Source organism: Cyprinodon variegatus, unplaced genomic scaffold (genome assembly GCF_000732505.1).
Source record: "Cyprinodon variegatus isolate N-32 unplaced genomic scaffold, C_variegatus-1.0 Scaffold310, whole genome shotgun sequence".
Taxonomy (NCBI): Eukaryota; Metazoa; Chordata; class Actinopteri; order Cyprinodontiformes; family Cyprinodontidae; genus Cyprinodon; species Cyprinodon variegatus.
Window position 1 is genome coordinate 152,803 of NW_015150763.1, and position 12,955 is coordinate 165,757.

At 39.7% G+C, this 12,955-nt stretch overlaps 1 protein-coding gene across 1 annotated transcript; it reads left to right on the forward strand.

Annotated features, from left to right (window-relative positions):
• The first annotated feature begins 1,416 nt into the window (after positions 1–1,416).
• On the forward strand, positions 1,417–12,911 carry LOC107090768 (palmitoleoyl-protein carboxylesterase notum1a-like). Its single transcript, XM_015384333.1, has 11 exons — positions 1,417–2,059; positions 3,371–3,423; positions 3,502–3,597; positions 3,971–4,031; positions 5,261–5,319; positions 7,861–7,963; positions 8,045–8,236; positions 8,318–8,415; positions 8,499–8,646; positions 8,732–8,779; positions 11,362–12,911. Exons 1-11 carry the CDS (start codon positions 1,704–1,706, stop codon positions 11,693–11,695), a joined length of 1,548 nt encoding a protein of 515 aa, XP_015239819.1. The 5' UTR covers positions 1,417–1,703; the 3' UTR covers positions 11,696–12,911.
• The last annotated feature ends 44 nt before the right edge of the window (positions 12,912–12,955 follow it).

Consider the following 12,955-nt stretch of genomic DNA (forward strand, 5'->3'; position numbering starts at 1 on the left):
TCAGAAAATATGTGGAAGAAAATTGAGCTATTTGGATTTATTGTATTTTTGTGGTAAAATGACTCAGGGTGCCTCTCTGTTACAGGGCATCTCAAGCATTTAGGCTCAATCTGAACCCAACAAATCACTTGGAATTTTTTAGCAAGAGTGCCAAGTGCATCAGCATGATAAGTGCTGTCTGAATAGTGCTGGATGAAGAAAAGGAAGTAGTTAAAATCACCTGTATCCTCCCTATTGCTACCTTTAGCAAAGGGAGATCATCAGATTCCCACCTGGTGCCAAGGAGCTATACGGATTCCGAGTCCTTTGCTTGAGAGGGCGTATATACACAGCCCCCTTCACGGAAATTACATCAATGCTTCAAGTGTACTATGTGTGACACATGAAGATGAACAAACCATCATACAGTTTTGGTTTGATACAGTTTCAGCCTTTTGCTACTGTTGAATACCTTTATTTTTAGTTGTTCATGTCCAGAAGGTTGTAGTCCCAATTTGGCTGGCATGCTGCATGTGCGGTTCTGTTGATGTCTGACAAGCTAAAGGCTTATATGGCACAGCAGTCCAGAGTTCCTTTCCTACCCACATCATTCTACTGTTGACCCCATGAAACGTGAAGGAACACCTACACCGTTTGCAGTTTTAAAACTGAACCTTGGAGATTATAGGTTAGTTGTCCCTGATTGACTTTTCTCATGTTTATTGTCATAATTGTTTTTTTAGGGACTGGATGCTAGGGAAGGCAATGGAGAATCTAGTTTGAGATTCATTAAACTATATGATTTTCATCGCAGTTTTTATTTTTAGGATCATGACTATAAAGTTAGATCAAGAACGACATAAAAACTAGAGTGAAGGCCTCACCCAGGAACCAACGCTGGTTTTAAATCTGCTTGCCTTTCCAGGAAAAATAAGACATTTTATTTTTAGTTTAAATGATTAGTAAGTCATGCAGGAATGACCGATTGAGTAGAGATCCATTCATGTCTCATATTCCCATGTTTGCACTTACTGACATGATTTAAACTCTATCAGTGACCTTTTAACCCCTAGAAGCACAAAGTCATCCTCACAAACAACTTGAAAAGTCAGGTTTTCGTTTCCAGCTCATATAAAGAGTAAAAACATGTGCGTGAAGCTGCATAGCTATATGACCTTCTCCACCCCTCATACACAGCTCTCAATCAACACTTCAAAGGCTGGGTGGTCATGTGATGACACAACATCAAAGGGACGGAGTGCATGACTAAACCTAGCCGATGGGCGTGCCATGCTATAGCTAGAGCGCGCTCAGGTTATGGGGACCGAATCCCCGCAAGGATCATCGGCCAACCACAACACAGCCTGATTGGCCCACGGGAATGAGAGGAAGGAGCGGGTGGGAGGGAAGTCACTGATAAAAACCCTCTTATTCTGGGAATCAGGAGCGTTTAGAGCAGGAGGGCAAAAAGTGCGCAGAGGTTTTCCCTGCGCGCGTAACCGAATCTGTGCGTAAATCGGGTTATTCTAAAAAAACAGCTGTTTCCCTCTTAATGGAGCAATGGAGATCCACGATCTGCCCTCATTCAGTCCACCGTGATTGATCGATCGCTTCCAGGAGGACTTCATGTGCTTAAACAAGACTTCCCATCTCTCCATATCCCATAAGGAATGCTGGGTTTGATTCGGGCCCGGCTCACCTAGACTCCCCTGTAACAGCAAGAGATGAGGAGCCGAGGGGGTTTAAGAAAGTCAGCCGGGCTGTCAGCGGTGCGCTCCTGCCTGCTGCTGCTCTTCATCCATATGGGCTCTCCGGTGGAAGCGCGCAGGGTGCGCGGCGGCCGTGCGCAGCCCAGGCGGGTGCAGCTGCAGCAAGCGGAGCAGCAGCAGCGGGCGGAGGGTCCGGAGAGCTTCCCATTAGACTTCACAGCCGTGGAGAGCAACATGGACAACTTTATGGTGCAGGTTAAGAATCTGGCGCAGTCCCTGTATCCGTGCTCTGCGCAGAAGCTCGAGCAAAACATGAAGCTGCACCTCCTGAATAATGCGTCTGTGACCTGTAACGACGGGTCACCTGCGGGGTAAGCGCGCTGCTGGAGCTTATCTTTCATTAATGATGAAAGGATTTTATATCAACTTATAGATATTCCATCTGCGGATGTGAGCAAAGTGAATCATCTGAACTAAAACTACATCTGAGAAAATCAAAGAAAATTAATTGAAATGTTTATATTTACTGGGATTTTATTTGATGGATCAACACAATTTGCAGTCTCAGTTTCAGTTTTCCACCACAGATACTACAATGAAAAAAATAATGCAACTGGTTTTGGCATTTACTTAATTATATTAAGTTGCTTTAACACAATTGTAGGGCAAAAAATAATTGTGTTGAAGTAACTAGATATGATTAAGTAAAGGCCAAAAGCGGGTGCATTATTTTTTTTCAGTGTATTTCAGTGTGGCAATTTTTAATGAAGCTTTCTTCTTGTCAGTCATCCAGATCTGTGGAGTGCAGAACTAACAGGTGTCTGTTTAATATAAAGCACCTGAGATTTGGATCTCTGCATCTGTGTCTCTGCATCTGACTCTCTTTCCTGTCATTTTATGTTAACATAATTTGCTGTACCCTGTGGGATGTTTAAAGGTTCCAATGTTTTTATTTTTAATCTAACACTGTTTCCACATATTTTGTCCCAAGCTGAATGCTCCTCCATTTGTTCCCTGATGTTCTCCAACAGAGCTTTAAGTCCCCCGTAAAGCGGCTGCATTCATAATCACATTAAATCAAACACTGACAGGCTCTGTCAACAATTAGGACTCCCTGAAGGCACCAGATTTTATTTCGGGGATCAGATTAATTGGAGCTAAAATCAAATATATGCCATAATTTTAGATTATTCTTATTTGTAAACCATATATCAGTATTTCTCTGTGTTTTGTAATATTACATAAAATCCCAATAGAATTTATTAATACTTGAGCTTGCAAGTGCTGTATATAAATATATGACCATGTTGCTCTCCAAAATAACCATGGCAACGAGTTTCAATATGACAATCATTTTCATCTGCATAGGTTAGTCGTTTGCTGTCTCACATTTTGCATACTTAGTCCTGGTGCTTTGGATTGTTAGATAACTGTACACATATCAGGTGAATTTATTTATCTATTATTGAGTTTTGTAAGATGAATAACTTTGATTAATATATCAGTGAGGATGGTGATTAAGTTGCAGCTTTAGGTCATGCAAATGTTAAAAATGTGGCTATATTTAATTTCAATATAAAAAAAAAAAAAAAAACTATTATTAACGCTGCAGTATCAATAGAAGGGGGGGCTCTATATGGCTAAAAAGGATTACATGGTTGACATTTAATGTTCATGTTCAGGTTCTACATCAAGGAATCCAAAGGCAGCAGGCGGTGGCTCCTGTTCCTGGAAGGTGAGGATGGACCCTTGAAATAATGTCAGCTTTGTGGAGTTTATTGAGGAGCTCATTGTGTGTATGTGTTTGGTGCAGGTGGATGGTACTGCTTCAACAAACAGACCTGCAACAGCAGATATGAGACCATGAGGAGTCTGATGAGCTCCACCCAGTGGCCTCAGAGCAGAAGAGGTACGATTCTGTCACTGCACATCAGTGCCTTACCCAGTTTGTTGTGTTTTATAAGCCCCTAAGCACTCGCATAGCTTTTCCCCTCAAAGAGAGGGAAGAAAACTTCCTCGGCATGGTCAGGATTCATGCTGGTGTTAATCTTAAAAGCCAAACTCTTGACAAAATCCTTCTGTTTTTCAAGCTTTTTCCAGGAGCATAGTTCTCCAAACAGATACATCTTCCAACTCCTTCATGTTTTTATTAGCCCAAGCTTAAAAAACCTGTTGACTTACCTGCTGCAATAAAGATATATTCATAGGGTCCACAAAGATGAACATGATCAACGATATGAGCTTTATCCTCCTCCTACTAATGGTACCGTGTGTTTTCACAGGAACAGGTATTTTGTCTCCAGAGCCAGAGGAAAACCCTCACTGGTGGAATGCCAACATGGTGTAAGAATTTTACTTTTACTNAAACCCTCACTGGTGGAATGCCAACATGGTGTAAGAATTTTACTTTTACTTATTTTGTCCATTTCCAAGTTCTCAAAAAAAAAAAAAAAAAGAAAGAACAAACAAACAACAAAAAAAAACTTCATACACAAAAAAATGACATCTAGGGAACAAAAGCATCCAGATAGATCCAGAAGATATTTGCCTTAAAACAGAGACTACGATTGTCAAGTCCATCTTTTCCTGCAAGTTGATTTTTTTTTTATCATTAAAGCCATAAAAACTGCATTATGCATATTTAAAAACGCCTTTTGTTTTTATAATGAAAAACGTGTGATCATTTTAGGATCAAGGCAGATAAACATAATTTCAATTAACATATTTATCTCTTTGCAGCTGAGAAAAGCTTTCCTATGGAAAGCAGAAGCTTAATCAGATTGAAAACATTTCAGAAAAGAAAATGACATAAAAGGCTAAAACCATAACATTTTATGATTAGTAGTAATGAGTTCCTAAGTTCTGGGGAGATGCAAGAATCGGTCAGTCATAGATTGGAACTGGCTAACTTTCTATGATCGATTTGTAATCAGCACGTCAAAAACTACAAAACAACAACAAAAAATACGTTCATCCTACCAATTTTAGTCAATAAATACATCAACACCTGCATGCACTTTGTGTGATGTTAATTAAAATCAGATTAGACATGCTTTCATGCAAAAGATTAATCTGGATTTTTTTTTTTAAATCTTCTGTTAGATCTAAAAGCACCTTCCTCAATCCAAAATATGCAGCACTTGTTTTTTATCCCCTTCTATAAATTCTAGCTCATTGAAATAACACCCTGAAAGAGTCAAAATTGAAATTAGACCAGGAGAAGAGTAATTTGTGCATCTCACAATTATTGTTATAATGATGATGATTTTGCAGCTTTAACAAACAATATAGTGAGTCTGGTTGCCTTTACTGTGTCAGAGCAGATTTGCTCAACTAAAGGAGGGTTTAAGGTACAAAAGCAGTGAAGTGCAAAAGGTATAGAGATAAAAAAGACAAAGAAGTTTCCCATAACAAAATACAGCCCTTAGCTCTAAAATAAAAACATATTCTCTGTTCTTTATTCACTCTACTGTCATACAGCCACATTAGATTAAATTGAATATTTATCAGTATCAACAAACTGCTGTGAGTCTGGTTTTAACCTCGGCTGCCTTATTTACTGTTTCCTGCAGTTTTATTCCTTACTGCTCCAGCGATGTGTGGAGTGGAGCCACGCCAAAGACAGAGCAAAGTAAGGCTCACAAAATCAGATCAATCACCATGTTCTGAGGTATACCGTTTGATTTTTTTTTTTTTTTTTTTCATATGTGGGTTTTTGGAAGCCGCAACAAGAAACAAAAGTAGATCTAATTATTTTTGATCAGTTTCAGAGAGAGGGATGTTTGTACATATGTGAGACAGGATTCTGCAGAGGCACATATCTGGGAAAGGAAACTTCTGTTACTTTGAGGAAACGGGGAAGCATGAACACTGCAGTATTTAGGCCTTCATTGACCATATTGGAGACATTTTCTCATTAAAGCGGAAATTAAAGTCCTTTAAAAGACTGCCAAAAAGCAGCAGAGTGACTTGTAGACTATAAGATACAAAATCATGTGAGAGAAACTTGAACTTTTTAGCCCCTTATCCCGGCTGTGTGAAAGCCATCCAGAGGGAAGCGACCACCCACCTATTAATGCCATCCCTGCTGCTATGAAGCACAGCAGCGTTTTGCAGCAGTCTTTGTGTCTTTCACACAAGCCTCCCAACAGTTTTCAGGGTGAAGGCGATCATGGACGCAGATAAGTCAAATACAAGCCAAAGTGAAAAGTTGTTTCAGCGTGCTTGGAAGCAAAACCTGGCGCTTTTCATTTTAACAAGATTACAATTTGAAGCAAGAAACTAGGAAAGAAATCAAAGAAGAATCTGCAAACAAACAGGAAAGACTAGACCGAGTAGAGGAATTTTGGAGGGATCTGAATCCTAATGATCAAATCTGGTTTGATTTAATCATTAAATAAACAACCATGGAAGAAAAAAAAAACCTTTGAGGAAAGGCCTAAAAAACCTTTTGGCTCCTCTGTGAAGAAAGTTGCATTGCTGCCAAAGGTGCATTTCACCGATAGTGATTTAACAATGTATCACATGCAGTTTAGGTTTGAAGTTCACTTGGTCTCGTCACAGACAAGTTTCTTCAGTGGATTTTGCCATTTATCTTAACCATTATTTCAGATCAGTGCCAATTTAAACATTTTTTATTTATTTTTCTTTTTTTTTCTGCTCCTTCGAGACTCAAATATATACATACACCTCCACTAACGTTTGGTTAAATGCAGATTCACTAGCGAGCACTACACCACAAAGATATAGTATGGAATTTAGGATTCACTGAAGGAAAAGGCAGAAAGGGGTTGGATTGGATGTGATTATGAGTCATCTGGGGAGACTTGGTGATGAAGGCTATTCCTGAGCCACATTAGAATAGAAAGTAGAGATAAAAGAGACAGGATGAGGAAGAGGAAGAAGAATGAGGTTGAAGGGTGAGGGAGTTTGGGGTTGAAAGAGCGTAATAGGCTGTGAAGGATTGCTGCACCGAGTTAAAGTACATTACTGAGTAGTTAGAGGTTTGGTTGATGCATTGACCTAATCTTGGACTGAAGATATTTTGTTAGCTTTTTTACAGAACAGACCACAGATAAATTTCTACCACCTATTTGAGACTGTCACCCTCACCTGAAAGAGATCTAGTTAAAGAGAGCAGAAGAAACCCGGGAACCATCAGGGGTTCAAGCTTCTTGTAGGCTAATCTAGAAACTGTAGGTACAGCGGAATCACAATCCTCAGCAAAACTTGTTTTATTTCCATGGACTGTGCGCTGACCAGGAATTAGAACTCAGCCCTACAGCAGATATCTGTTGAGGTTGCAAACTGAACTGATTGAAATCCCACATTCCCCCTGGAGATAACTCGAGTAAAAAAAAAAAAAAAAAAAAAAACAATAACACTTTGAAGAGTCTTTAAACCTTAAAAATACCTTCATAAATGTCAAGCACAGTGGCGGTAGTGTCATGCTGAGGTTGTTTCACTGACAGTGGATGCATTGAGCAGTGAAGTTGAAATCATGAAAGAGAACTACTTACTAGCGCCCCTACTGCCAGATGGTTCATGCTTGGACACAGTGGTGTTCTAACAGGACATTGACCTCAGCCACACATCAAAGCTGGGCTTGAATGGATAGAATAGTCTAACATTAAGTTTATGGACTGGGTTTGACCTCAACCCTATTTAGAATGGATAAATTAGGCCTTAAACCTTGAGAGAGAATACTGATTTAAACAAACCCCACCAACTGTCACACATCCAGGCTAAACTATGCCTCACTTGGGTTTCTGGTAGTGAAAGGAGCATATTTTCTAAGAAACCTGCAGAGGCACATGTAATCCTGATCCCAAATAGTGATATCTATAATTATTAAAATAAAGCACTCTAAACAGATTTTAATCCTCTTGTCGGTTTTGCTTCCTGAGTCGTTCTGCAGCCTGAAGAAAAAGGACTGTCAGCATGATAAAAGGCAAATCGCAATAATTTCTGACATTTATCGGTTTTTTACAGGGGGGCAGATGCAATGTGTTATTGTCTGTAGTTTATTGATAATGACAGAAATGCTGATATTACCCATACGGTAATGATCCATGATCCATACTGTGCAATAAGCATAGACCTCCATCATTAATAGACGTGTAATGTCCCAGGTTGCGTCTGACAGCCAGCAGATTAATATTTCTATTCTCAGGTGATTACGCCTTCATGGGCTCTCTGATCATCAAAGAAGTGGTGAAGGACCTGCTGACTAAAGGTCTGGACAAAGCCAAGGTTCTGCTCCTGGCAGGCAGCAGGTAAGTTGACCAGAAGCATGTTTTCTGTTTTTTCTTTCTTCCTCTAGTTTCTCCTTCTGAATGCACTCTTGGTGTCTCCAGCGCTGGTGGTACAGGCGTTCTGCTGAATGTGGACCACGTGGCAGAGCAGCTGCAGTTGGGTGGCCACAGGGGAGTGCAGGTTAGGGGCCTGGCCGACTCTGGATGGTTTTTGGACAACAAACAGTACAAATTCACTGACTGCTTGGACACCATCAGCTGTGCCCCCACTGAGGCCATTAAGAGAGGCATCAGGTCAGACATTGACAGAGCTGGGAAAGAAAGAGTGTCTGAACAGAGGAAGTTTTAACGTGCTGATAACTTTGGGTTTTTCAGGTACTGGGGTGGACTGGTACCAGAGAGCTGCAGACAGGCTCACGTGGGTGAGGAATGGAACTGTTTCTTTGGATATAAAGTGTACCCAACATTGAAAAGTGAGTCACAAACATTCCTAAAGCCTCTGTAGAAAACACTAGAAGGACATGCTGGGGTCTGATCCTTGGTCCGTACCGTTCAGGTCCAGTGTTTGTGGTGCAGTGGCTGTTTGACGAGGCACAGCTGACCGCTGATAATGTCCACCTGACCGGACAGCCTGTTCACGAGGGCCAGTGGAGGTACATACAGAACCTTGGTCAGGAGCTGAGGAGCACACTCCAGGACATACCGTAAGGTTTACTGATGTTCCCAAACCAACATACACCCAAAAATAGTGACAGCTTTCTGATACGCTGCTGTGTCTTTAATTGGCAGAGCCATGTTTGCTCCAGCTTGTCTGTCACACGAACTCATAACCAGAACGTAAGTAAAAACATTGATTCCTTCAAGATCCAATGATATACTGACTCATAACTAATAGTCATCGTCGGTGAAACATGAAACATCAGATATATTTTCCTTTTCAGTGCAAAAAAAAAACAGATTTCCCTAAAATGAAAAACTATTTATTTTTTTTTTATATAAACTTAAGAGGCTTCTCTTTTGACAAAAACCCACAACTTGCATGGCTTGACAGTTCTGCCAAAGGTTCACATAAACCCATTGAGGGGTTCATTGTTTTACATTTACATACAGCCCCAACGATATCAGGTTTACTGCTACCTAAGCAAGCCGAGCCTCACACATCTTGTAGCCATTAGCAAGCTTCTTGCACATTTCTGGCTGGATATGGGACTGCTCTTCACAAATTCAGTTAAACTAGTTTGTTCCAGTCCAGACATTTCGCATGCTCTTAACGTTAGCCAGCTTTTTCAGTTTTGGTGTAAGCTTAGTAACACTGCCCTGTTGGAAGATCAAGGTGTTTGTTTGAGGAGACATTGAAGAACTTTGAGAAGATCATCTCCATTTATATTATTCCACCCTTTTGTGCAGTACAACCACCACCACTGGCAGTATACCAAAACCCTCAGCATGATGCTCCCACCACCATGCTGGACAGTTGGTTGAGTGTACTTTAGATTGAAGAAGCTCACCAGCTCTCCTCCAAACATTCCTCATGTCATTGTAAAAAACCTGATAGTTTAATCGGATTTGTCCAACCATTAAACCTTTCCAGAGAAAGAGAAAATGTCTCTGATTGTAAGCACTCTCCCAGTTCACAACAATGCAAAATCTGCACTTATGTTTCTACAGTTTCAAGTTTATAAGCACAAATCTTAGTTTTCCTTGAGTCGAAACTTAAAACCCTGACCTATTCCCATTACACCTAAGGGAGTCCAATTAGGATCATATGGTTGAAACCTGGACAACATGAGGATCTTACGGGAGGATGTCCCCAAACATTGGTTTTAAAATGGATGAAATGTGATAATATCAAGTTTCCAGGAAGGGCACGACTTCAACCCTTATGAAAAGATACAACGCTCATAAGCCAGCATATTGTTAGAAAGAAGCTCATTTTAAAAGAACTTTCTCATAAGAACAGCTACCAAATATCAATGCAGAATTATGCCGGAAGCTTGGAGATGACTGATTAGAAGAAATTAATTCCCTGCACATTGCTAAGGGACACTTACTCAAATGATGTAAGCGTCTGTGTGGATAGATTGATAGATCAGCATAACCATAAATAAAAAATATAAATTCCAATTGATGAATTCTTGTGTTTAAAATGATCCTGACAGAGAGGAACAGGGCGAATACAGATTGAAAGGCCACAGATGAGACATTAGCACCCTCCTGTAGCAACACTTGGTAGAAGCACTAATGAGAGCAGAGACAAAAGGCATGAGGAAAGATGGAAAGTTGTTTTTATTCATAGACGTGCAGACAAAAGTTTGGTGCACTGTGAGGATTTACCACAGACACCCAATCACACATGAAGAATGGATTTATTAACCCTGTTCTGTGGTTTGATATCAGTAAAGAGGTATTTAAAATCTTTATGTATCCGGAATGGCTGAGGTTAAATGAACGTGTTCTGAAGTATCCTGGATTACAGATACACCAAGGTGGATGCATTCATATCGTCCTCAATCCCCAAACAGAAAATCATAATTCCACTAAACTTGTTAAAAGGATTAGTCCTCAAAATGAGGGATTTTTAAGCCTCTGACAAAAAAGTACCCATAAAACCAAACCTATTCACTGCAAAAATTGAAATCTAAGTAAGTTATTATTTCTTAAAATTAGTGCATTTTGTTCTTGAATTAAGGAGGTGAGACACTTTCCCAATGGAACAAGAACATTTACCTACAAAATTAGAAAAAACAATTACATTGTCTTATTTCAAGTGCGTATTATCTAATTATCTTATTTAAAGAGTAAAAATTCACATTCCATTGGCAAATCATCTTATTTACCTACTTAAATTAAGGCTAAATATACCAATTTTCAACATATTTCTAAAATTGTTTTTGCAGTGTTGACCTTTGCTGTTGCAAACAAACCCTGTAGCAGCAAATGCAGACCCATCCACTGATAAAAGTTGTCCCTGGATAAGTCTTTGGAGCTTGAATACAGCTGGAGTTGGATTTATTTAATCTGTTCAGTGGGGCTGGGCGATATGGCTATAAAACCCATCTCTGATTGTTTTCATACATAATCAGATTGGGGAGTTTTTTCCTCACTTAAGTTGCATAATAAAAACTACATATCACATATAATGCTTTCTAAAACTAGCTTTAATTTCAATCATCCCCACCTAGTGGTAATAATTCAAAGTGCTAACAGGAAAACATAACATACATAAAATACTCTTTGGTGATCTGTTGAGGTTATGGTCCCTCATGTTGTTTACTACCTAAAGTTTCATTTGTCATGTCCTCCTATTTTTGTAAAATAACACTTCAGGGCACACTTTGTTAATGTAAAGATTTTAAAGGGTTAATATAAGAGTTGATGACATCTTGGACAATGTTTTCACCTCATATATCAATGTGCAGGTACTGGATGGACGTCCAGGTGAAAGGCACCTCTTTGCCCAGAGCACTCCACTGCTGGGACCGCAGCCTGCAGAGCAACCTGCACCTCAACAGCAGCCACAGCCTTAAAAAACCCAGGACCCCTCCGCTGAGGGGATGCCCCCTGCATCTGATCGACAGCTGCCCATGGCCGCACTGCAACCCGTCCTGTCCGACCATCAGAGATCAGCTGACCGGACAGGAGATGAGCGTGGTCCAGTTCCTGAAGCACATGGGCTTTGACGTGCAGAAGATGGCTGAGCAGCAGGGAATGGACCCCAAAAGGCTGCTGGACATGCTAAGTAATGGGAGCTGAGCTGCTTCTGTTTACCGACATGAGTCCTGTTGTAGTTTCCAGTCTTTAAAAGCAAATGGACGACATGAAGAGGAAAACCCTTTTAACCCTGATGGTTCAGTAACTTAACCATGTGAACATTAAATGCCTCATATATTTGAAAGACTGAATTATATACAACCAAACCAGAAAGTTAAAGCTGGTTAAAAGCTTTATATGGGATCAACATACGGTAGATATATTATAAGTGAGGAGGTGGCTACAGACAGTATAACACAGGAGCATCTCAGTATGATGGAATGTAAAGTTAATTTATTTCAATAAGTCAAAACTGAAAGATTTTTCTTTTCTTTCTTAAGTTTGATTATTACAGTTAGTAGATAATAAAAAAAAAACTAAAGATCAGTATCTTCTAGAATGTGAAAAATACATAACGTTTTTTTTTGCATGAGCTGCTGTATCAGTGGAGGTTTGAATGGAGGATATCAGCCTATGGTTTTGCTAAGGTGTAATGGCCAAATGAGTTTACTGGTACATCGGACATGGTGGCACCATGGTCACTGATCAAGCTTCTGGAAGATTCAGCAGGTACCAAGTTCTGCTGAAAAATGTCTGTAAAGTTTGCCAGCTGCAGTAAGAGTTCTAAAACAGGGAAGACACCTGATTAGAGATTATGTGTCTCTAGTCTTCCTCCAGAGTCAAACCTTGATTTTCTAATTAAATGCACAACAAACTTTCACCCCAAAGGGCTTCAGACCACTGAGAAACGGCTCAGTTATTTTCTTCTTATCCCTGATAAGACACTTCTAATACTATAACCCATCCCCAGGTTAATTCTGGGTTGGGTATATAACTCTTGAACAGGCTTAGCTTCATCAGAAATACAAAGCTGCAGTTTGGTCTTCCAGTAAACTTTTCATGAAATCTGAATGGAGCACTCCAGCACATTTTTCTAGTAATTTTGTGGCTCCTTGTGAAGTTAAGAAGTTCCGTCATTGGTTCACCAGAATGATTCAAATAGTCTATATTTATGCCTCAATAAGCAAAACGAAAACAAATCTATGCTTGGAATACAGCCCTTTGTATGATAACTCCATATAGGCAAATTTCACTTTTTTTTATGATATTAATTTTTTACAATTGAGTGGATGGATAAAAGTCTCATCTATGGTGCTGAATTATCTATTCACCACATATGCTGCTTTTTAAACCAATTATATGGGTGTTTACTAAAAAAATAAAATGCAACTCTGTTCTAGAGCCTACAGTTCAGTGTTTTAT